Genomic DNA, 25,806 nt, shown 5'->3' on the forward strand with positions numbered 1-25,806 from the left:
TTTAATCAATCTTATGCAGTCAAAATTTCACTGAAAAAAAAAATTAGGTGCAGAAAGCAAAGAGAGCAAAAGGAAATCGCTCAAAGCAAAGGCTTTCCAAGCTTTCCTCATAACTATTCATTTTTGGATTTTTTGATCTTATTTTAGATTCATATGGCTGATGTATACAATTTGGAGGATTCAATGCTTTTATTCCTACCGTGCCTAAAAGGCTTATAATCACGCAAATATAGATCATATGAACCGAAACCCACGCACCTACTTCTATTGTTGTTGTAAGAACCAATCTCAAAAGGATCTATATAGTAAGGCCAATAAAGAAGTACAAGTTAAACATTGAAAGCTAAATAAATTATCAATTGAGAAACAAAGGGAAATGCACAAAGGACATTGAAGAGAAAAGAGTTAAGGGGGAAAAATTGTTCTAATGGAAGGTAAAATGCTTATATTGGTGTTGTTATGTGTGTTCCCTACCTTAAATGCTAATATAGCTGAATTCGACCAAGTATGGATGGAGCGATCTATAGAAGCCAAAAAAGCAGCTCGCAAGGCTTTCAAGCCAAACCCTGAGGCAGTCACTGATGAATTCAATCAACATGTCAACAAGTATGTCTAACTATTTTGTCTCATTTTTTGTATGAATCACATACATGTAACGATAAATTATCTACAGCACTATATATAAATCAGAATTTCTCATAAATCATATGTTTGAGTTCAAGTTCAAGCTTGCATTAGTTTGTTATAATAATGCAACAAATTCTTTATTCGGTATAATACTTTCTTTTCTCTCCTCCCTTTTTCATTTTTATTTTTCTAAAATGGTTGCCACACTAAAAACATGTGCAAACATTTGGTGAGCTTATTTATTTCTCTTGTGATAGCATTCATGTCTTTGTTTTCGTCAAACATCATTTCTGTTATTAAAAAGTGGATTTGGATCATCTCCAATAGTTGTTTCATTGTGTTGACAATCAGAATTCTAACACTAAGGAGACTAGGATTAAAAATATAGTTAATATTACTTTTTTCTAAAAAAATCTATTACATTTTTAGCTTTTAACTTTTTAAATTTAACTTGTTTTAAAAATAAAATTAAATATACTTATACCAAAATTATGTTTAATAAACACTTAACTAAAAATAAATAATATATATATGAGCATGGTCTATGCGGGCCTCCCTAAGTTCCGTCACTGAAAACATGAACACTATCATCTATCATTTATTATTAAATGAGTGTAAATCATACCTGAACCCCATTGACTCAGCGAGCCATGGATATTGGATAGTGGATACATTGGATGAAAAATAAGTTACCTAGTATAATTTTTTGAAAGAATTATTCTGTCGTAATTAATATTAGGTAAAAATTCAGGTAAAGTAGACTTCACGTGAAGTTGATACTTGAGAGTTGTTAGATGAAATCATCTAACGGTTCTCAGGTATCAACTTCACGTGAAGTCGACTTTACCTGAGTTTTTACCTTAATATTATTGAATTGTGTCAAAAGAAATTGTGATAGTATGTTATTTTAAACCTTTGTGTGTGTAGTGAGAATGTTTTGCACATGATAATAAATTGTTATGGAGCAGGGTCCTTAAAGGTTCCAATAAAACGAGAAGGGGTTTATCCGCCAAATACAAAGGTCCATGTATGGCTACAAATCCCATTGACCGTTGCTGGAGATGTGACCCCAATTGGGAGAAAAACCGCCAACGGTTAGCAGACTGTGCTATTGGTTTCGGCCATGGCACGACGGGCGGCAAAGGTGGCAAAATCTACGTTGTCAATGATCCCTCAGATCATGATCTCCTCAACCCGAAACCTGGGACTCTGCGATTCGCAGTGATTCAGAAGGAGCCATTGTGGATCATTTTTAAACATGACATGACCATCAAGCTTAGTAGTGAGCTTATAGTCACTAGTCACAAGACCATAGATGCACGTGGTGCCAATGTTCACATTGCCAATGGTGCCCAAATGACGCTACAGTTTGTGAAGAACATAATCGTTCATGGACTGCATATTCACGGCATCAGGAAACATGCCGGCGGCATGATAAGAGACTCGGTCGACCACTTTGGAATCCGCACTGAGAGCGATGGGGATGGGCTTTCATTGTTTGGAGCTACAAACATTTGGATTGATCATGTTTCTCTGTCAAATTGTGATGATGGACTTATTGATGCCGTTGCTGGATCAACAGCTATTACCATATCCAACTGCCACATGACTCGCCATAATGATGTAAATTACATCATCACTTTCTGTTACATCCTTTTTCTGCAGAAATATTGTTATATGCTTACATGTATTGTGTCATGCAGGTTATATTACTTGGTGCAAGTGATGCCTACTCAGGAGATCAAATCATGCAAGTAACATTGGCATTCAACCATTTTGGGCAAGGATTGGTGCAGAGGATGCCAAGGTGCAGATGGGGTTTCTTCCATATTGTCAACAATGACTACACTCACTGGCTTATGTATGCCGTCGGTGGTAGCCAACATCCCACCATCGTCAGCCAGGGCAACCGATTTATCGCACCTCCAAACCCAGCTGCAAAAGAGGTATATAAAGTGAAGAATTATTTGTTTCCATGTGAATATTCAAATTGCAAATAAGAAAACTATAACATTGCTGTGCTTGGTGATTTAGGTTACCAAGAGGGATTATGCTCCTCAAAGTGTGTGGAAAAATTGGAATTGGAGATCAGAGGGTGACTTAATGCTGAATGGAGCCTTCTTTGTTGAGTCTGGGACGAAGGTTACAAATTTTCCCAAATCAGGAGGTATTACTGCAAAGCCTGGGAGTTTCACATCAAGTCTCACTCGCTTTGCAGGTCCTCTCAAATGTGTAGTACACAAGCCATGCTGAGCAAAGTATCAGATCAGAGTTCTTGTGCTTATTTAGTGTTTTCTATTTTTCATTTATTTTCTCTTCCATTTTCCCTTTGATCATAATATAGGATTAGAGGAGAACAAGTTAAAGTGAGAGTTGTACATGTAAGTTAGAGCAAGCCTGTTATCTCTAGGCATGGAAGCACTTAGCAATCCATATATCAGTGTTCATATTGTAAAGAGTTCGATTTAATAATAGCAAGTATTCCTAATATATTCATCTATCTTCATCCAAGAAATATTTTCACTTTTTTTTTTCAATATATAAATATCAAATACGATACAATGTATAAGAAATGAAAGCCTAATATACAAAGGTACCGGAGTGACCTATCAGATTCAGATATATGTATACTTCGTATCAGCATTCTGATAAAAGTTTACAACATCATTCACAAAAAACTGACGCTGGGAAAACGTTCTTTTTCCAGCCAACCAACATATCAACTTTTCTTCTTACACAGTTACATGGACTTAGTCCAATAATAAGGTATAAATTCAATATGTTGTGCATGAATCATACTTGGTAAGCCAAAAATTCTGAATCAGTCCTCCTCCAAACTGAGTCCACCAATCCGATGCCGTCGTCTGTCAAAAACAGCTTTGAAAGACTCACGTTCAGCACGGATTTGTTCTTGAAATATGCTGCCCTTCTTCGGCTCCCTGCTATTATGGGTTAGGCTCTCCTCTTCATGCAATGGATTTGACTTCTGTACAAAACCAAAAACCCAAACCAAAAACTTAGTTGATATATATATATTCCAATCCTAGCAAGAAAAGGGGGGAAACGGATACTCAATTTCAAAGTGAGTAAACAGAATTCCATACTTGATCTCATATATATATATATATATATATATATATATATATATATATATATATATATATATATATATATATATATATATATATATATATTTTCAGCAAATAGAATTCTTAACAAATTCTTAAACTTGGGTTTCTGATTATCTTTAGTGCTAGGGTGAAGCTAAGCACACACCCAATTTAAATAATGACATACCCTTTATTTTGTATGGACAAAAACATCCCTTACTGTTTTATTTTATTCCCTCTAACTCTTTTCTTTTGATTCAGAAAAATAGAATATCAAAAACTAAAAATTGAAGCACAGAAGTTGCCTAACAACAAGAAGGCATCAATAAACAACACAATCCTACCAAAAACAAAACAAAAGCACAGCACTACAGATAAGCATAAAATAGCAAATCCTAGACAAACAACCAGACAGAAGCATATCACAGAGGGAGTCCCGATATTGAGGTCTCATGTCAAGCGCAGACCAATTCTATCCTCATCATCCTGCCACTGCAAGGAATTCCAGCCGACATGCACATGTTAAAAACACTCCCAGAAGGCAGACCCCCCCCCCCCCCTCTTCTCTTATCTTTTAAACAACCTTACTCTCCTGCCCTCCTAAATTTTTAATCGATCACCTAAAGTTAGGACTTTGAAACCATCCTTACATCAACATTCCACTCCATGGAAACTGTGTTCATATTTCATACAATTCTCTTGTTTTTTCCCCTACCACCGGGATCCCACTCCAACACCACCCCATCAACCCCCATCCACGTCAAACCCCACCCTCATCCACCCCCACCCTACCTCCACCTTGCCTCTCATCTGTCACCTCACCAGCACCTCTTCTCTCACCCCACCAGCACCTCTTCTCTCACCCACATAAAATATTTTTAATTAAAGAAACGGATTCGAGGAAGTAGAAGGGGACCGAGTTAGAGAGGGAGAAGGCGACTGAGAAGGAGACGGATTTGCAAGTAGTGATGACCAGCAACAGTGGAGGCAACTACAGAGGGTGGAGATGTGACGATAATGCCGTTTATGCTCTGCGTCTTCATTTACAAAAAGCTTCCAAGAGAGAAATAGTTAGTGGGGGGAAAAAATAATATTTTTGTCCATACACAAAGGGTGTGTCATTAGTTAAATTGGGTGTGTGCTTATCTTCACCCTTAGTGTTATCATTTTTAAGATTTTGTTAAGGGAAAATATGAAAATGGGTAACTGAAGTGTAAAACACGAAAAATAAAAGCAAAAACCAAACAAAGCCTTAACTTTGTTGTAAAGAAAAGTAGGAAAATGGAAGTAGAAAACCGTGAAACCGAATATGTTGCACAGATATCAGAAAACACTGAATAGAAAGGAAAATCAAAGAACAGTAGTGAAATGAAAATGAAGATACAAAGCAAGAAACTAACCAGGTTGTATCCAGCACCAGGTCCAATCACTAAAGACAAACCATTTAACTTCCTTGCAGCTCCTATTGAGAACCCTGACTTGCCAGCCTGAAATGATAATTCAAGGCACAAGGGTGGGGGTGCTGAGATTAAGGAAACACGTACAATGGAAAAGCCTCAAAAGCTGTACCACTGTTATTGTTGTGGCCATATTTCGAACTTATATATAAATAATTGCAATATGTGCGACTCCCCTTTCTCAGAGACCTCAAGGGTAAAAATGAATCATGATAACAAAGCAGAAACCAAGGATGGGAATAAAACATGTATGTATAAATATAGAAAACAGAAAACTACAGAGATATTTTCTTTCCTGTGTACTTGATGTCATGGTTTAATCCCTGCACCATCCCCCTTCCCCTACCTCCTATTCAACCCAAAAAGAAAACCGGAAAAGAAAATATGCATTTTTTTGCTACAAAAGTATGAAACTAGAACAGTCTTCAAATGGAACTTCAAAGGGCCTGTTTGGTTTAAGAAAACATTTTCTGTTTTCATTTTCAGTGCTTTTTGTTTCTAAAATTTTGTGAAGAAAAAACAGTGAAACACTAAGATCCTATTTTTTGTTTCACTTCCTATTTTCACCTTTTCCTAAAATTAGAAAACATAAACACAATCCGAACAGGCCCAAGCTTTCAAATGTATCAAACATGATCATACGTATCATACCTGATCACCCCAATGTACAGATTTTCGTTCCTTGCCATATTGATGAATTAACCCAGATAGAGCATTAATATTGCCCCTCATACCTTCAGTTTGATCAGTGTCATCTTCACCAAAATCTTCTGACCATTTGCTTTTGCCCAATTCCCTGACTTCTGTTGGATGCTCCCCTTCAGCATCCCCTCCCTTCACATCCTCCTTAATTGAACCTATATTTTAAAGGGCTAACAACAATGAAAAGACATGCTAGACAAACAAGAAAAAGCATCCCATAAAACTTTACTCAAAACATTATGAAGATATTATGAAGTATAGCACAGAGAGTCATCAATATTGAAGAGGTGATACACCAGAAATCCTATTTACTATGCAATAAACCTCCATTATATATAATACAGTTTAAGATCCAAATCCAGGGAACAAAAAGTGATAATAAGAGAACTAAAGCAATTGTTTTTGGATGAAACATAGAGCCATGTAACCCAACCTAGTGAGATAAACCTGGTTTGCTTGTCATCATAGAAGATAACAACAGCAATATTTGTTTACTTCAATTAAAATAAATAAGAAAAGAAAGCAACCAAACAAAAAATTATGAATCTAATTTCCTTGAACTATGATTATGATGACTCGTTGCATAAAAATCTGTATTTAGTCAACAGTCTTCAGAAATTCTATATTACTCCCTTAAGTATATTGACTTTGCAATCAGACCAAGTCAAGCCAATGAAAATGGATTAACAGATACCAACTGGACTCAAATATTAGCCTGAATACTAATTTTTCAAGTTCCAAGTTAAACACTGGCATTCTTTTTTAGTTATTTATTGATAATTTAAAATAACTCTATGCTAGCATAAACTTTTACAACATTATAGAAGGAACCCAGCTACACTATGGTTGGGTAAGACTGATCCAATGCACCTAAAAAATGACACTAATAGCATAGGTGAAATACAACCATAAAACGGTAATGGGCTAAAGGACACTACTTGTGTCATCCCTGACAAGAGGGTCAACAACTTTCTCGGCTTCTCTTCCTTGTGCTGCAGGCAAAGCATCTCCAATATCATCTTCCATATCCATGTCTACCTGGAATATATGACATACGAACCAGTCACTCCAGAGTGTTATGTGAAAGAAGTTGGGATAGGCTTGCAAGATAAAATATATCAAGAAGTTACAAATACCTCCTGAATTCTACTTTCCTTTAGATCATCTCCATGAAATAATGACTGGGAAGCCAGTAAGAGACACAGTGAAGACAAAAGTAAGAAGCAATGAATAAAAAAAAAAAAAAAAGTTAACACCAGTATTGTTATGGCCTATAATCCCAAAACTTCAACCCAAATAATACTAAATACACCAAACCTTGACATCAAGCTGCAAATACAAGGAAGGAGCCTCTTCCCACTGCCTAGACATCTTTTCTATGTCTTCCTGTGTAAATCCATGGACATTCCTTGCTGCACAACCCTGAGTATAGGGAGAAAAGTGTAAAACACAGAACAAAGAAATTTGCGCAGATGGCCTAGTCAATGATTGATCAGCAACAAAACAGGCAAAACAAGAGAATCCATTATCTAAATGGCTAATCCCAAATTCTGAAAGGGCAAAAGGAAAGATGAAAATTCTTCTCTACCATTGAGCCACCAAACAAATATTACAATCATTAGTCCATTGAAACCCAGAAGCAAAACAAAATGATATTCAGTGTTGGAAAGAACAACTAAACTCACCACAGGATCCTTGTAAGTTGCCTCTAAAATGTACACTTCATAGCCCGACCTCTGAAAAGATGAGGAAATAATATGAAAAAAGGAAACATATTGAAGCAACAGATATTGGGCACCTGCTATTTAATTTGTAGATTTATTTAGGGAAAAAATAAGTATTAATGATCATAACAGTTGATCAGTCACTGGCATTCAAGCATGCAATTCAAATGACCAAATCTTTTAATTCAGAAAAATGATAGCTTGAACTTCAGTTGCAAGCACCTCACTTCATAATGAGCAAGTGATACACAAGAAGTAGCACCATCCCTCCCAATTAAATAGAACTTTTTGCAGAAATCCATTGCATTCAGTGCACTAGACTAAACATTTTTTGACATGTCAATATTTAATATGAGTAAACTACTATAGTTATGGAAGATTAACTATAATGAATAAAAACATCTCAATAATTTATTGTCCTATGCACCTAAGTTTATGCAAGAATCCCTTTGTTAACATTTAGATATCAATCTTCCATGGCATCCTTATGCATAAAATGGGTATACAAAGTCTGGAATTAAACCAGATAAACAACATGAGAGTGTTCAGAACATATAGAGGATTTTCAACTATTCAGCTTGGTTGTTCACAATTAATAATACTATTTGTATAAACTAGTTCTCCCTCAACTTTATCTACTGTTTCACATAAAAATCATAATGAGAATTAAGAAATCTTATAAACACAAGGCACATGAAACATGTCTTTGCCTAAACCACTTCATCACCTATTTTTGAGGGGAAATTGAAAGATTGGAAAGAGTATTACATAAAAATTTTGGGTCGTCTTGAGCACACATTGCAGATGTTGCGAGAAAGAAAGAATTAAGGATATACCTTTGCAGTTGCCCAAAATTGAGCAAAATCAGCAACCCGCAGATTGCGGTCATCCACTAAGACGAGGCACAAATACCACCAAGAAAAGGGTCAATTGTCGAACAAAACTGCATCTGTAGTTAGTGAACAAATAGGCAGTGCATGGGCACTGCATCTCTATTGAATCTAAAACGAAACTAGATCATTAAACTTATCACATTCCACAGCAAGCCAGAACAGACTACCTGACCACTTTGTCTTCTATGCTTAAAACTTTTGTAATTCACCTAAATACTTCCGTTTTATTCCTTTCAGTTTCCTTAAGAAGTCATTATTATTTAGGAGAAGTTCAAATAAATTCATTCTCTGGAAGATATTAAGTCTAAGTCAGCACTTAGTGCAATGCAGTCAAGACAAAATATACAAAGACATTGTCACAGAAATGAGTGCGGAACTTACAACACAATGCAGAATTTTCAAACAAGACTATAATTATGACATATAATTATATTAAAACCATTAAATGTGGAATCATTTGTTTAAAGAGTAGCTTCAATACATAATTTTTCTTTTATGCATACCAATGACAAATGTGAAAGATCCCTCCTCAACAGTTTTCTTGAATGCTTTCAACATGCTTGACCGATAAGCCTGCAATTACGGAAAATAGAAGGAAAATGTCGATCTGGTAAATAAGTCCTTGTCAAGTCAACTGGTATTCACAGAGGACTTGAACAGAAGTCATCTATGACAAACAAGTGTAGAATGTTGTAGACTACAAATATACTGAGATTTTCTATCACGATTAAGAAACATATGTAAAGATTACAACAACCACTAAGCCCTGTCAGTAGATGGGATTGATTATATGGATAACATGACACCACAAAATGATTTTTATTGATGAGAAGTATCTAAAATAAAGGAATGAAAGAAAAAGAAAAAATTCTCCTGCAACAAGGCTGCCATGGCCTAATTCTCAATTTGCAACCATATTACATCCAAGGTTAGCTCAATTTGTGGTGTAAAAAGTTAAGTTTCACTGTCCAGTGCATACCAATTCTGTCAAAGAATGTCAAACATAGCATCTCTGTCCCGCACAGGACAAGCTCCACAGCCCCCCAACCAACACACAAAAAAACCCAACCCAAGCTAACCCAACCCAAAGAAGAAGAAGCAATCATTTCACCAGCACTTCAACAAAAGTCATGTTCTAAGAATGAATGTGAAATGTCCATGAAATGAAACAGCTACCTCTTCCATTTCAGGTTCATAACAATACTCCATGACCTTCTTTGTTGCCAGTTTCTTGCTTCTGCCGGAACTTGAAGACTTTGAAGTATCACTATCCTCAACCTGTTTAAAAAAAAAGTGTTGATACAGTCTCCATCAGACCTAATCAAAACAAACATAGGAAGGACAGTGTGTGTGTAAGCACAAACCTTTTCAACCTCAGTCATGAAATAATCATCCATTGAATGAATCCGTGGAGCATCACCACCATTTTCAACCTCAAGATCACGCAACATCTTTGCTAAATAGCTCTTACCACTACCTGAAAGGGCACCAACACACAGCAAAGATATCAACAGAAGGACCTATCGAAATCACATGTAAAATGGCCATGAAATTCAGTGCCCAGGGCCAAAAAGAAGCATAAAATTCTGTTCATAGGCAAAGAAGATGCAAAAGGAGAAGCTTTCATGAAGATCAGCAACAGAAATACTCTGGAAATGACTAACACTTTTACCTTCCACTAAATCAAAAACTTATAAGATCCATCACTAAGGCTTGGTTTGGTAAAGCTTTTACTTTCTTTTTAAAGTAGCTTACGAAAACTGTCTTTTAAAAGACAGCTTTTTAAGAGCTGCAGCACTTGCATTTGGTAAAATCAAATTAAAAATGACTTTTAATAAGCACAAGCACCACAATTGTGTTTGGTATAACAGCTTTTAAAACTTAAAAAAATTATAATAAACACGTTTATAATGAAGAATAATTTCTTTTTTTAAATTCTTTAAAATTTCATATAATATTTTAAAATAAAATAATTTTAAATATTTATGAATCAAATTTCATGAATCAATAATTGAATCAATTGAAACTTTATTTTGATACTAACTCAAATTTTAGAGACTAATAGTTTAAATATTTACTTGATTTACTCTCTGTACTAATATATATAGAGTTATCATTAGTCAATAATAAAATTTGTATGTAATTCAATGTTAGTACTAGGTACGTCCATTACCCACCTATATATATTGTGGCTCACCTTTACGGATCACAAAAAATGGGACACATATCTCTAATAAACTACTCTTATGATTATATATCTATATTTACATATGTATATACATGTTATTATAATTTTGACTAATGTTCATGTAGGGAAAATTTTATGATTGGTTTTCATAAACCAAGTCAACCTCTTCACGCTTCAAAGAACAGAAAAAAAAACAAACATAATAGATCTACTAAAAAAATACAAAAACAACACACAAAAAAATAATATAAATAGATAGAAGTTTATACCTAATATGTGATAGAGATGTATGTGTTGAAATTTATGAAGATTAGGTTGGTAAATAAAAAATATATGAAGACTGTGTTAGAATTTGTGAAGGTTAGGATGAGAAGTTAGAAATATACGAGGATTTCCGGGAAAATAAATAAAATTTGGTAAGCACAAGACAAGACAGCTTTAAAAAGCTCCCGCTTAGGTGCTTTCAAAAGCACCCCTAACTTTTAAAACCGCAAGCACAAGCACTTGGACTTTTAATTTACCAAACGCAAAATGAGGTGATTGTAAAAGCACAAGCACCTCTTGGAAAAGCTTTACCAAACAAGCCTAGGAGGCTTTCATAAAAATAGCAATTCAATAAATAAAGATATTTTTCATGAACTTTTCCAATCCAAAATAAGCAAATGCTAAACAATCAATGATACACCATCATGAAAACACACCTGGAAGACCTCGAAGGATGATCACAAAATGATCAGGACGGGAAGCTCGATGTGGATGCATAAACAAGTGTGACGCATCAGTGACTTTAGGTTTATCAGCAGGCAATTGCTTTAGTGAAAAAGGTTGAGCATCCCCCAAGAACCGCCTAGATGGTTCCTGCTCATAATGCAAGTCAAAACTAAAAACCTGGCGCATACTACAACCCCCCCCCCCCCCCCCCCAAAAAAAAATCTGTAACTTGTTTATTCAATCATGAAGCATGAAGCATACCTCAGGAGGAAAACTAGTGGAAAATTCTGGAACTTGTTTATTCTGAAAATAAGGCCGGGGCAACGCATGAGCTTCAGGAACCTGTGAATACGATGAGGGAGAGGGAGCCACAGAAGCAGGGGAACTTCCATGAACAGGAAAAAGAAACCCCGGTTTCTTGGGTGGGGAAAAGTAAGAAGCATTCAACTGCAAAGAATGATTAATAGGCGGATCAGCTGGAGGAAGAGGAGGCGGCGGAGAAGAAGGAAGAGGAGGCTGGCCCCTGAAGAATCTGGATGCTTCCCCATGAGCCACATTATCAGAATGGGCATAAGGGTAAGGGTACTGCACAACTCTCCCATTCAATTGACCCTGATTCCCTTCGAGATTTCGAAAATCATGAGGTGGTGGCGGAGGAGTGTGAGCCTGGTAATGGTAGCTACCGCTAGAAGAATCGTGAGCATAAGAACCGTTACTGAATTGACCGTTTTGCGGAAAATTTGGGAACCCGTTTTGGTGAACATGTGTAGTGTAGTTACTGTGGTTGCGAAGCTCTTCGGGTGGTTGTTGGTGGTGCTGCTGCTGCGAAGCTAGGGCAACACCGTGATCGCGAATCAGCTTGAGCCTTCGCTCATCTTCCAAGAAATTGGAGTGAGGATCATCGATTCTCTGTCTCTTGAAGGTTCTGTCGGAGTCGGGGGGCCAATAAGAGGGCGCGTGGGGAGGTGGTGGCTGGAACGGTGGCGCGTGAAGTGGTGGAGGGTGGGTGTAATAGGAGGAAGTGGGTGGAGGAGGGGGGCAGAAGGGGAAGTGTGGGATGAAGCAAGAAGGGCAAACATTGGGTTGGATTGGTCTGTGGTTCAGGTTAGGGTTAGGGTTAGGATACCATTGACGGTCCATGGTTGTTAGCAGACGATGGAAAGTAAGAGGCCTAATAACAATTAAGGCAATGGAAACTGGAAAGACTGATTCTTTTCGGAGAAGAAGGGGGCAACATCACTCACCGCCACCTGCGATGCGTCCCGTCCAATAATTTCTATATCTCGGCTTATTATTATTATTATTATTATTATTATTATTATTATTATTATAAAAAAAAATAAGATAACTGCTACACATATAAGTTTTTTTGGTACATGAATAAGAATTTATTTGGGTGAACTTTTAAAAAAATATTTTTTTTCAAGTTATCTTATTTTAAAAGATCTTATAAAAAAGTAAAAATAATTTTATGTTTGGTATCTTATACAAAAAGATCTTTTTATCTATCAATTATGATCTTGTTTGGGTACGCTTATAAGAAAAGATCTTTTTTCGAGTTATCTTTTTTTAAAAGATCTTATAGAAAAGTAAAAGTAATTTTATATTTGCATATCTCATTTAAAAAAAGATCTTTTTATTTATTAATTATGTTTGGGTATAACAATATAAAAGTACTTTTTTGTTTATTTATTACATGAAAAACATCTTTTTTTTTTAGAAAAAAATTCTTTTAAAAAAAAGATGTAAATTACAACTTCTCAAAAAATATGTTTTTTTATTTTTCTAGTGCTTTTACTTTTATTATTAGAAATTTGCCAAACACGTTAAAAAAAGATCTTTTTTCATTAAAAAAAATATTTTTTTTTATCAAAATAATGACACCCAAACAAGCACTATATTTGGGTATAATATATAAAAATATTTTTTTTATTTATTTATTATATAAAAATATTTTTTTTAAAGAAAAAATCTTTAAAAAAAAAATATAAATTACAACTTTTCAAAAAAGATATTTTTTTATTTTTTAGTGCTTTTACTTTTACTACTAGAAATTTGCCAAACACGCTAAAAAAAAGATCTTTTTCCATTGAAAAAAGATTTTTTTTTATCAAAAAAATGGCGCCCAAATAAGTACTAAATACTAACCCAACAAAATTCACTTGCATAACGTGCATGTGAAATCACGTTCCTCTTTGTATCCCGCGTTCCTCTTCCTCCTCCTAAATTTTTTGAAAATTTAGCTGTCGAGGGTATATTTGATGCAAATCGAAAACTTTTGGGACAAAATTGAAATAAAATAAAATTTAGGGGTATTTTTGAAACTTTTGCCAAATTTTCGGGACAAAAAATATATTTTATCCGAGGGTAAAAAGAGTAAAACAAAAAGAAATTTGACAAGATAAAACAAAAAAGAAAAAGAATCAGAGAAAAAGGAGAAGATGCTGATGATGATAAAAAAAAAAAAGAAGTAGTAGAAGATGAGGAAGAGGAAGAAGGAGAGTTTTGAATTATTTAAAACTTATCAGCACACATACACCAAAAATTATTAAACAATACACTCAAATATCTTCGTGTTATACCCAAATTTACTGCAAATACAGAAAAATATTTCCTCTAATACTGCATTTTTTTCTTCTTCTTTTTTTCCTTATTTCTTTCTTTCTTTTAGTTGAATGAATATAAGTTCATCATCTTCCAAGTAAATTTCCAGTATTATGTATTTCTTCATCTTCTTTGTTTGATTTTTTTTATTTTTATTCTTGTTAAAATAATAAAACAAGAAGAAACTTGAGAAAATAAAACAAGAAAAAAAGATGAATAAGAAAAAAGAAGAAGAAGAAGAAGAAGATGACGATGATGATAATGATGATGAGTTTTAAATTATGCAGAACTTATCAGCAAATATACATAGAAAATTCTTAAATAATACACCCAAATATCTTCGTATTACATCCAAATATCTTCGTGTTACATCCAAATTTGCTGCAAATACAGAAAAATATTTTTTTAATGCAGAACTTTTATATTACATTCAATTCAAGTCATTAACGATGAACAACAATTTTCACAAACAAAAACAACATTATTTACCTACAGAATCATAAACTACTAACGAAAACTGATGATAGAGGAGAAGGAGGAAAATGAAGGAGGAGAAGAAATTCCGATGAAAAAAGAAGGAGAAAGAGGAGGATGAGAAGGAGGTGGTATTGGTGACGACGATAACGAAAGAAGAAAAATAATGAAGAGAAGAAGAAGAACGTTCAGTAACGACACAAAGAAGAACGTGTGCGCATGAATATAAATGACTTGTAACGACTTGTTTGGAAAAATCGCTTATATGTGGAGAATAATACAAAGAATTAATAGGTTGTTGACTTTTTGACCAGCCAATATTTAAGTTTTTGAATATTTGAAAATACATGTAAATTTCTGATTTTCTCAAAATTTAGACACATTAATCTTGCATATATAGGAGAGTTTTTAAAATTGAACAAATTAGATTCAGAAATCGATGTATCCAAATTTTAAAGATGTCAGAAACTTAAATGTATTTTCAAATTTTAAAAAATTTAAATATTTATTAATCACAAAATCAAAGATCAATTTGTCATTATTATTATTATTATTATTAGAGTTTAGCTATAGCTAACATGTAGGATATAGTTATTAAATTTTTATTTTAATAATTAATGATAATTAAAATTTTATATTTTTTATATAAAAATAATTAATAACTTTAAATGTCTTTTATATTAACTAGACACTTATTATTTGACAAGACAATTATTAAATACAAGTTAGCATTTTCTAATGATGTTGCCTATAATTAAAATATTAAAAAATACTAATTTAACTAGAAAAAATTATCCAACAACAAACAGCTTCATTTTTGTGAAAAAAAAAAAGAAATTAGAAAGGAAGATGATAATAGAAAAAACATTTTTAATTACATATTGCAACGGTTGATTGTTAACGAAATAAATTCTCATAATGATCTTTGAGATTCATGCAATTATTTAAAATTATCTTTAAGATCCAAAATTTTTTATAATAGTCCTTCAGATAGAACTTTGAGTACCATCATAATTTCTGTTACATTTTCGATGCTGAGTTAGCTGTCGGAGTATTAATATGACCATCTTTTACCACGCTAAACATTCTCAATGGCTAGATGACGTTGATTCATTTCAATTTGGTCCTTCACTCAATTAATAACCTTAATCCCAAATGTGCAGAATTTTTTCAGTATTTTTTATGATCTTCTACATCTCTTCTTTTGTTTTTTTCGTCTTCTTCATCCCAACTTAATCATCACTCAGTAATAACAACAACCACCTTTAAGCTCGATTCGCCAATTATTAGTCCATTATAGACCAGGAATGGACCTACATTTAATAGAGAGGGGCATTTGCCCCACAAAATTAAAAAAAAAACTAACACTTATATATATATATATATATATATATATATATATATACCTTTTACTATATTATATTTATCTCAAAATAAAATATAAATAAATTTTTTGTCATTTATATTAAAAAATATTTTGTTAAACTTAACATTTAATAATAATTATATTGTTAAATTTGATTTAGTATAAAAATAATAAATAAATAAATAAATAGTGATAATTAATTTTATTATATTAGTTAATTAGTTGATAATTAAATTAAAATTTAGTTTTCTAATTAAATAAACTTAAATTATTAGTGACTTTTAAAAAATACTTAAGATAAAAAAATATATTATCTATATATTAATATACTCTATTAATATTTATTATTAAAATGTCTTGATTATAGTTATTATTTCGGTTAAAAAATTAATTTATATCATAAAAACTATAATAAATAGATTTCATAATTAAATATGAGATAATAAAAAATAAAATAATTGTTTAAGAATATATATATATAATATTTATTCATGTTAAAAATAAAAAAAAATCACTATAAATTATTTTTTATTATTTTAAATATTATATTATGTGTGAAATTATTTTTTTATTATTTTAAATATTATAATAAGTGATTGTGTGTATATTTTTAGTTCTTATTAATATGTATAGCTTAGATAGTTCTAATTTAAAATTTTAAATATATCTAAACAAATTTGGATTGGTCGAGTGATTAATTTAATTGTCTGCTTAAGCAAGTGTTGGGAGTTCGAATTTCGTCTCGTATGTGTAGCAACTCATTGACCCTCTTAAATGAAACTCAAATTCACGATAAATTGTTAACTTGTTGGATATGGTGGGAAGTAAAAAAAATATATCTATACTTAAATTTATTATATTTTTGCCCCACGGCTAAATTTTTCTGGGTTCGTCACTGTTATAGACTATTCCAATAACACTCAATTTGAAAGTGCCGCTACCATTACCAAAGTTACCTCTTTTCCTCCTCCTAACAACAATGACAATGGCAGTGTTACTTCTTTGATGGACTTTTCCGCTGCCCCTTCAGCGACGAATTCTTGAACGGAGGAGAGATCTTTGTTAGCCAGAATCATAATCAACAACAAAGTGTTGGTTGTTTATCATCATCTTCGGGTGGTTCAATTCTATTCCATTCGCAACGCCAATATTTTCCTTCAATAGCAATAATAATTAATTATGAGAAGTGAATTGGGCCAACATTATACATATTCCAAGCTCATGCAAAATCCAATCTCTTTCAAATGCCAATATAATGATGAGAGAATGAGAATTTTTGCATAATATAATAATGAAATTCTACAAAGAACACTGATGATGGCGTTTCGTTGATTGAAAGAAAGAAAGAAAGAAAGAGAGAGAGAGAAAGAGAGAAGAACAAGTGTATAGAGTTGGATTTAGGTACTGACGAATAATTTGCTATAATTTTGTTTATGAACAAGACGAAGAAAAAAAGAGATAAAAAAGAAGATGAAAACACAAGAGAAATGCTTTGCATATTTTGGGACTAGGGTTATAAATTGTGGGAGGGACCAAATTGGGTCTAAATTAGAATGAATCCATGCCTCTTAGCCAATAAAATTGTCCAGTATGACAAAAGATGTCCACATTAGCACCCCAATAACTGACTAAGCACTGAAAATGACAAAGAGACTACTATAGTGTCCGAAATTTTATTTAGAGAACCACTATAAAAAAAATTGGATCTTGAAGATCATTTCAGATAATTGCATGAATCTCAGAGACCATTTTAAAAATTTAGTCATTGTTAGCTATTGAATGACTTTCAAGTTATTAAATTAGCATTTTCATAAAATGTTAGAACAACACTAGTTAATTAACTGAGTGTTCTTTTATCAAATAATTATAATTTATAAGTATATAGTTAAAAATCTAATTTATTTGATTAAAAAACATCACTACAAAAAAATAGTATTTTGTAATAATAATTTGTGATTGTTACAAAAGAATAATGTTTTGTAACAACCCGTTTTATTTTATTACAAATTATGTTAGTTTTTGTAACGAGATGGTGTTTTATTACAAAATATTGTAATATTTTGTAACAAAAAAAAAAGTCGTTGCAAAAATTTAAAATATTTTGTAACAAAATTCAACATTGTTTGTAACAAGTTACTTAGTTTGTCACAAAATGTAAGTATATTTTATAACAAAAAAAATTATTTCAAAATGTTAAACACTTTGAGAGTAAAAAAAATTGTTTATATAATTCTTTTTAGAATAATTTTATTTTGTTTCAAAAAGTAAAATATTTTACATAATGTAAGATACAAAACTTTTGAAAAAGGACTATCATGAGCCAATTTCAAATTCAATATTTTTGTAGTTTTAATTTTAGAAATTTCTTTATTAAAAATAATTAAAGTAAGTTTTGATTAATTGAATTTGAAATAAATTAAGATCTTTTTTCAATTTTATAATTATTGAATTATTTTCTATATTTAAATTAGGGTAAAAAACAAAAATAAGCCAAGGGAGAAAATAATTTACGTGAATAAGCCAAAACGAAAATTGCTTCATGAATCCATCAATGCACGTTTATATGTAGTTCGAACCAGCTTGGTTCGAACTCCATTTCTACATAATTCGAACTAGTTTGGTTCGAATTATACACAAACACATGCAGACACATAATTCGAATCAGCTTGGTTCGAATTACACACAAACACACGCACACACATAATTCGAACCAGCTTGGTTCGAATTACACACAAAATAATTCATGGTATAATTCGAATTATACTGTTAAAAAATTAATAATTTATTAAAAAAAATTATTAAAAAAATTAATAATTTAAAAATTAAAAAATATATATTTTTATTTCATACGTTAAAAAAAAGCTAACAAAATATTTAATTACGAGACTTCTTTAAAATATTAATGAGCTATCAATTCGAATTCCATACAATACTTTTCTGTCCATTTTTAATAGTTCATGAATATTTTTTAATAATTTTTTTTAAATTATACTACAAAAAATATTTTATCCTATGCAAAACAATTTTAAAAAAATGGCTTAAAAAATGTTAGGAGTACTATAAAATTTGTAATGTTATAATAACTTAGGTAAATACATGCATGTACTCAAATTTTAAATAAAATACTTTACATAGTCAATAATAATTTAGAAATGAAAGAAAATATTTTATTCCATACAAAATAATTAAAAATATATTTTATTCTATACAAAATAATTTTAAAAAATGGCTTAAAAGATGTTATGAGTACTATAAAAGTTTGTAATATTCTAGTGATTTAGGTAAATACATGATAAAAATATTTTTTCTTTAATTTCTAAATTATTAGTGACTATGTGGAGTATTTCTTTAATGTCCTAAGTCATTAGGACATTACAAATTTTTATAGTACTTCTAACATCTTTTAAGCTATTTTTTAAATTATTTTGCATAGAATAAAATATTTTTTTGTGGTATAATTTAAATAAATTTATTAAAAATATTTATGATAATTTTTTAATAAAATTATTTAAATTATATAGTGAGATATTACATGATTCGAATTACGCATAGGGAAGTTCGAATTACTCTGATTCAAATTATATGGTGAGCAATTCGAATTCTATATAATACTCTTCCGCCCATTCTTGATAGCTCATGAATATTTTTTAATAAATTTATTTAAATTATACCACAAAAAAATATTTTATTCTATGCAAAATAATTTAAAAAATGGCTTAAAAGATGTTAGAAGTACTATAAAAATTTGTAATGTCCTAATGACTTAGGACATTAAAGAAATACTCCACATAGTCACTAATAATTTAGAAATTAAAGACAAAAAATTTTTTATCATGTATTTACCTAAATCACTAGAATATTACAAACTTTTATAATACTCATAACATCTTTTAAGCCATTTTTTAAAATTATTTTGTATAGAATAAAATATATTTTTTAATTATTTTGTATGGAATAAAATATTTTCTTTCATTTCTAAATTATTATTGACTATGTAGAGTATTTTATTTAAAATTTGAGTACATGCATGTATTTACCTAAGTTATTATAACATTACAAATTTTTATAGTACTCCTAACATTTTTTAAGCCATTTTTTAAAAATTGTTTTGCATAGGATAAAATATTTTTTGTAGTATAATTTAAAAAAATTTATTAAAAAAATTTATTAAAAAATATTCATGAACTATTAAAAATGGACAGAAAAGTATTGTATAGAATTCGAATTGATAGCTCATTAATATTTTAAAGAAGTCTCGTAATTAAATATTTTGTTAGTTTTTTTTAACGTATGAAATAAAAATATATATTTTTTAATAAATTATTAATTTTTAAACAGTATAATTCGAATTATACCATGAATTATTGTGTGTGTAATTCGAACCAAGCTGGTTCGAATTAGTGTGTGCGTGTGTTTGTGTGTAATTCGAACCAAGCTGGTTCGAATTATGTGTGTGCATGTGTTTGTGTATAATTTGAACCAAACTGGTTCGTAGAAATAGAGTTCGAACCAAGCTGGTTCGAACTACATATAAACGTGCATTGGTGGATTTATGAAGCAATTTTCGTTTTGGCTTATTCACGTAAATTATTTTCTCCCTTGGCTTATTTTTGTTTTTTACCCTTTAAATTATAACGTTAGTAGTTATGAAATAATAAAAATTTTATAACTTAATTTAAATAGTTAGTATTTTTATAATTCAATACTTTAATTTTTAAAAATAAAAAAATTAATCTTATTATCTGGTAAACTCAATTAAAATATTTAATTTTAAATTAATTAGTACTTTGGTACAACAAATAATGTTTTAAAATAATTTTTAAGGATTTAATTAGAGTTTAAATTAATATCCTATACCCCAATTTTATTCAAATTATTCTCCTCTAATTAAACCCAAAAATCCCCAAATCAAACCCTATTTTCCAACTAACCCTAATTTTAATTTAACCTAATCCTACCACTAGGGCTGGAAGTGAGCCGAGCTGAGTCGAGCTAGACCAAGCTCAAGCTCGGCTCACGAAAATTGAGCTTGACTCACGGCTCGGGTCATTAACAATCGAGCTTATTTCTTAAGCTCAAGCTCGGCTCACCAAAAGCTCACGAGCTGGCTCGAGCTCACGAGCTGGCTCAAATAAGAAAAACATAGATACATAATCTATAATTTTATATCAATAAATTATAACTTATATATTTTTAAAAATATTTGAAAAGATCAATTTTATATATTGTTTATCTATCAATAAATTATAAATTTTTTATTTATGTCCTATATTAAAATTATATGTAAAAAATAAATATAAATATTAAATAATTAAGATTGTTATAATATATATATAATCGAGTTAGCTCATGAGCTAATGAGCTGAGCTTATCCAAGCTCAAGCTCGGCTCATTTAATTTATGAGCTCAATTTCAGGCTCAAGCTTGGCTCACCAGCTCACGAGCTTAGCTTATCGAGCTGTTAACGAGTCGAGCTCAAGTTGGCTCATGAGCTGGCTTGACTCACTTCCAGCCCTACCTACCACGCAACAACCGCAACCCTTTTCCTAAACACACACACACGGTTATCTGAAAGAAAGAAACAAACGAAGGAAGAGAAGGGAAAGCAGAATCAGGGAAGGGGAAGAGAGGGGGAGACTGCGCCTGTTGCTGCCGTTGGAGAACAGAACCGTGGCGGAGGGAGCACCAGGGGAGGAGGAGCTCGCCGCCGCCACTGCGCCTTGATGCATACGCCGCCGCTGTCGTCCAGGGAGCCGCCACCTCTGTTCGTCGTCGCTATTCGTCCTCACCACGTCGCCGCCATCCTTGAGTTCACGAAGAGGGAGACTGACGGGAGGAAGTGGTGCGCACGGGAGAGGAAGAAACTACCTCTGCGCCGCCATCGTCCACAAGCTCAGCCGCCTCGCCATTGTCGTCGCCGAGCTTCCATAGCCGCCGCGTTTCACCGCGGTTGAGGGTGTCTCCACCACCGAACCTTGGTCGATGATACTGCCGTTGCGCGCGAGAGGAAGAGGAGCGATGAGACAGAACACGACTGGGAGAGAAAGGGGGTCGTTGTCGCCGCTGGGATTCTTGGGCGCCGCCGTCGTTCTTGTTTGTCCTCAGAGAGAGCAAGATGCCGCCACCATATTTCACCTTGGCCAGCAGCATCCTCCTTGTTATGATTTTAATTTCCCCAATTTTGAAACTGTAACCCCTTTCACTCTTGTTCTGTTTTAAATTTTGTTCTCTGCTATGTTACTGTTTCACTCATGGTAGCATGTATCTCTGATTTAATTCAGCCCCTTTGCTTCACCTGTTTGTCTACTACAATCATCTGGAATACTGACGTTGGTGCTATTACTGATCTGCTAGAGTTGTTGTGGTGAGTCCGATGCTACTTCTTTATTTCTAGAGTGATCTTTTCCTTGATTACGGTCTATTTGCATGTTTTATTGTCACTGTTATGCTTGTTCTGAGTCGATTATGACATATACCTTGTTTTGAAATCCGGGGCAGTAATTGCTTTTAAATTCCTATCCAATTTAGATCCTCTGTTTTGCTGCATTACCATCCTTCTTGTCTTGGTCTCAATCCAGTTTGGTTCGGCCGTGCTTCCTCTGCTGCTGGTCTGGTCCGATTGCTTCTCAACTGAACGTAAGTGCAGTTTATTTGAGTATGGTTGCCTATATTGTTAGTTCATAATCTGCTGATGTTAGCTAAAATATTGTTGCCTATATTGTTAATTGATTCTGCTGATGTTGTTGTGGTTGAAAAGAGAGAGCTCGCACAGAGAGGGAGAACTTGAAAAGAGAGAGCTCACCACCATTTCTTCCTGTCCCCTTTCCCCTGTTCTGCTTCTACATTCCCAGGTCATTTACTGCATTTTTCTTTCAATTCTGTTAAGTTCATTTAATTCTGTTAATTTTGCTTAGTTAGACTTAGTTAGATATGCATGTTGTAGTGGATTCTAGGTTGTTAGGTAGGTTGAACATAGTTTGTAGAGGAATTAGGTCTAGAAAAATTTTGCTGTTTTGAATGTGTTTGGAATAAATTTTTGTTAATTGTTTGTTGAATGATCATGAATGTTGTTTGAATTTTTGTGAATCTGTGATTGGATGATAATGATTTTCTTCTTTTCTGAATCGAATTGTGACCTGCTGCTGTTATGTGAATTTAGTTTGTGCAATGATGATGATGAATTTAGATTGTGCACTCAAGTTGTTTGTTGCTTATTTCATATGGATGAATATGTGAATTTTATTTAATTGTTATTGTATTCATATGGATATTGATTTGATTGAGTGAATTTGGGAAATATGCTAAATTGCTGCTGAAATGCTGCCGGAATTTGTTTAAATTTGTTTCACTATTAGTTTTTCATTTAAGTTAAATTTCCTCATCTTTCTATGGAATTCAATTACGCTGAAATTGAGAATTGAGACTTGTGAGTGTTCTGATTAGTCATGACTGGTAAACAAATTATGCAAAACTACTGTGTTAAGGAAAAGGGAGAAAAACTCCATCAATAGAGACAATACAGACCTGCTTTCATTTCAGCTGGAAGCTTAGAGTATTGCTGTTTACACAACTAATTGTGATGTAATTTAACACATGCATTATGCTTTTATTTTCAGTTTTTTTTGCTATGTCACCCTGATCATCATATTGGTCCTCTGGTTTTCAAACCACACCATGGTTCTTTAGGCCACTTTTTACTCTTGTATGTATTTATTTACATATTTCTTTCTTCTTTTTGCATAATTAACGATCCTTATTTTGTGTTATTCAGTGCATGGCGAACCCTTCTTGGGAGTTATCAGAGTATGCTACAATATTGCACTAAATATGTATTACTCATTTCTATGATATTGCAGTAACAAGGTATTACTCATTTCTATGTTGTCTTTAATGCTTATAGTTAATTAGTTATTAATCTATAGTACTCAGATTCATTCTTTGCCTTTGTAGCAAGAATCCTACAAACCAATCAACATCAAAGGCTATGCTGACCCAGATGATCAGCATTATCTTTAGGAGAATGGAAACCAATCCGGTGGGGGCTTATTTTTATTCTTTATTATTAACTGTATGAGTTTATCAATGACTAAAAATATGACTTTTTTTCTGTTATGAATTTTTTAATTTGTTATTTGTTAATTGTTACTTTCCTTTTGTAACTACATAATCTTCTTGTCTATCACTTGTTTGGTAGAATATTTCAGCTCAGGCAGATGGTGAAGAGCAAGAAATTGTAAGTACTCATTCTAGTCCAGGGCCATCTAGTCATGGAACTAATGGAAGAGCTGTATCAGTTTATGTTTATTACTCTATATATACACCTATATACAGAAAGGTATTCGTAACTATTAATTTATCATGCAACTGGTTTTGGGGTGATTTATTAAGTAGTAATATAGAGCATGTTGTCATTCTAATGCTGGACAAAATGAGTTACTAGAAGTCATGGGGTTAGGAAAGGACATGGTAAGAATTTTAGAGTTCGTATTGTTGAATAATATGACTATAGTTTTTTGTTTTTCCAGTGCATTTTTAAAGAAAAACAAATCTTGTTTCTTAAACTAGTGTTTTCTGGTTGGTGGTCTTTTCATGTATGTGGCACTTATTAGAAGCTTCTCCATGAGAAAGGAGCTGAATGAACATGATAGAGTTTGTAATTTGTAGTTTACATTTTGGAGATTTATAATTTCTTGTTTTTCTTGTCCTATATATCTATCTAGTTCATTAGGGTTCTTCAGTGTGTTTTGTTAGTTTGTACTTTAAAGTTTATATGTTGAAAGATTTATAAAACAATCTTAGTTAAATGAAAGATATTTGAACTATCTATGTTATTATATATTATATAAATGTTGACTTGTTGAGTAAATTAGTTAATATATTACTTAATTAAGAAACTAATATAATTTGGCAAATTATGTGTGTAATTTGTATTTAAAAAAATTATTACAAAATAAATAGTGTTTTGTAACTAAAGAAAAAAAATGTTACAAAATCAAGTTATATTTTGTAACAAAATTTTATGATAGGAAAAAATATATTGTCACCAAAAATATTTTGAAGATCAATTTGTTATCACTTTTGTAACGACTTTTGGTTTTTTTATCAGAAAAATTTGTTACAAAATGTCACTTTGAATTGTAACAGTTCCGTTTTTTGTTACAAATTTTTTTTGTAATGGGACATACTGTAATGGCTACTTCTTTTGTTACAAATATTATTTTTTTGGTAGTGCATGTAGGTTTTCAATGAATTTTTTTATTTAAATTAAATAATATAATATTTATCAAAATATATAATATATAAAAATTACAATTTTAAATACATGTTTACATATTTTGGGTACAGAGGCGAAAAAAATCAATAATTCAAATTGGATACTTTGTACCCGAAATATGATAAATTAAAAAAAAAAACTGGATGTACTTAAAATATGACACAAGTGCGAAATTGTGCATAAATCCAATATCGAGTACTCGAGATATAGACGTACTAAATTTAGTGTCAGTGTATCCAGAGTACTCGAGATATAGACGTACTAAATTTAGTGTCAGTGTATCCAGAATACATGTATCATTATTTAGAGTTCGTGCACTCTAGATAACTACATCCAATAAAAAAAACTATGTAAAAAAATTCTTAACTTAACTATTAGTCACATTACATTCATCTCACTAGGTAGCTATTACAGTACTCCTCTAATGTTTGGAATTTTAAAATTCCATGACATTTAAATTTAAAAATGGGTAAAGTATATTTTTTGTTCTTGAAATTTGATAAAAATTTTAAAAATATCCCTGTGTTTTATTTTATTTTAATATTGTCTCAAAAGTTTTCGATTTGCATCAAATATACCCCTGACAGTTAACTTTTTAAAAAAATTTAAGACCGATTCAACAATTTCATAAGAACAACCCTTAACACAAGCAAATCAAGCATACTTTTCATGCATT

At 31.9% G+C, this 25,806-nt stretch overlaps 2 protein-coding genes across 3 annotated transcripts; one reads left to right on the top strand and one right to left on the bottom strand.

Annotated features, from left to right (window-relative positions):
* The first annotated feature begins 427 nt into the window (after window positions 1-427).
* On the top strand, window positions 428-2,880 carry LOC107610759 (pectate lyase-like). Its single transcript, XM_021123525.2, has 4 exons — window positions 428-606; window positions 1,596-2,250; window positions 2,331-2,573; window positions 2,662-2,880. The coding sequence occupies exons 1-4, from the start codon at window positions 428-430 to the stop codon at window positions 2,878-2,880; spliced, it is 1,296 nt and encodes a 431-aa protein (XP_020979184.1).
* Window positions 2,881-3,129: 249 nt separating this feature from the next.
* On the bottom strand, window positions 3,130-12,702 carry LOC107633491 (P-loop containing nucleoside triphosphate hydrolases superfamily protein). 2 transcript variants are annotated; one of them, XM_016337118.3, is made up of 13 exons: window positions 11,674-12,702; window positions 11,403-11,559; window positions 9,878-9,990; window positions 9,690-9,791; window positions 9,017-9,086; window positions 8,457-8,512; window positions 7,582-7,632; window positions 7,214-7,318; window positions 7,033-7,077; window positions 6,835-6,934; window positions 5,929-6,051; window positions 5,138-5,224; window positions 3,130-3,613 (listed from the first exon to the last, which is right to left on the bottom strand). In XM_016337118.3, exons 1-13 carry the CDS (start codon window positions 12,550-12,552, stop codon window positions 3,594-3,596), a joined length of 1,908 nt encoding a protein of 635 aa, XP_016192604.1. In that variant the 5' UTR covers window positions 12,553-12,702; the 3' UTR covers window positions 3,130-3,593. The 2 variants fall into 2 exon arrangements, with proteins under 2 accessions (XP_016192604.1, XP_016192599.1); XM_016337113.3 differs by having other exon boundaries at window positions 5,846-6,051.
* Window positions 12,703-25,806: the final 13,104 nt, after the last annotated feature.

Source organism: Arachis ipaensis, chromosome B1 (genome assembly GCF_059453495.1).
Source record: "Arachis ipaensis isolate K30076 ecotype BB chromosome B1, ASM5945349v1, whole genome shotgun sequence".
Taxonomy (NCBI): Eukaryota; Viridiplantae; Streptophyta; class Magnoliopsida; order Fabales; family Fabaceae; genus Arachis; species Arachis ipaensis.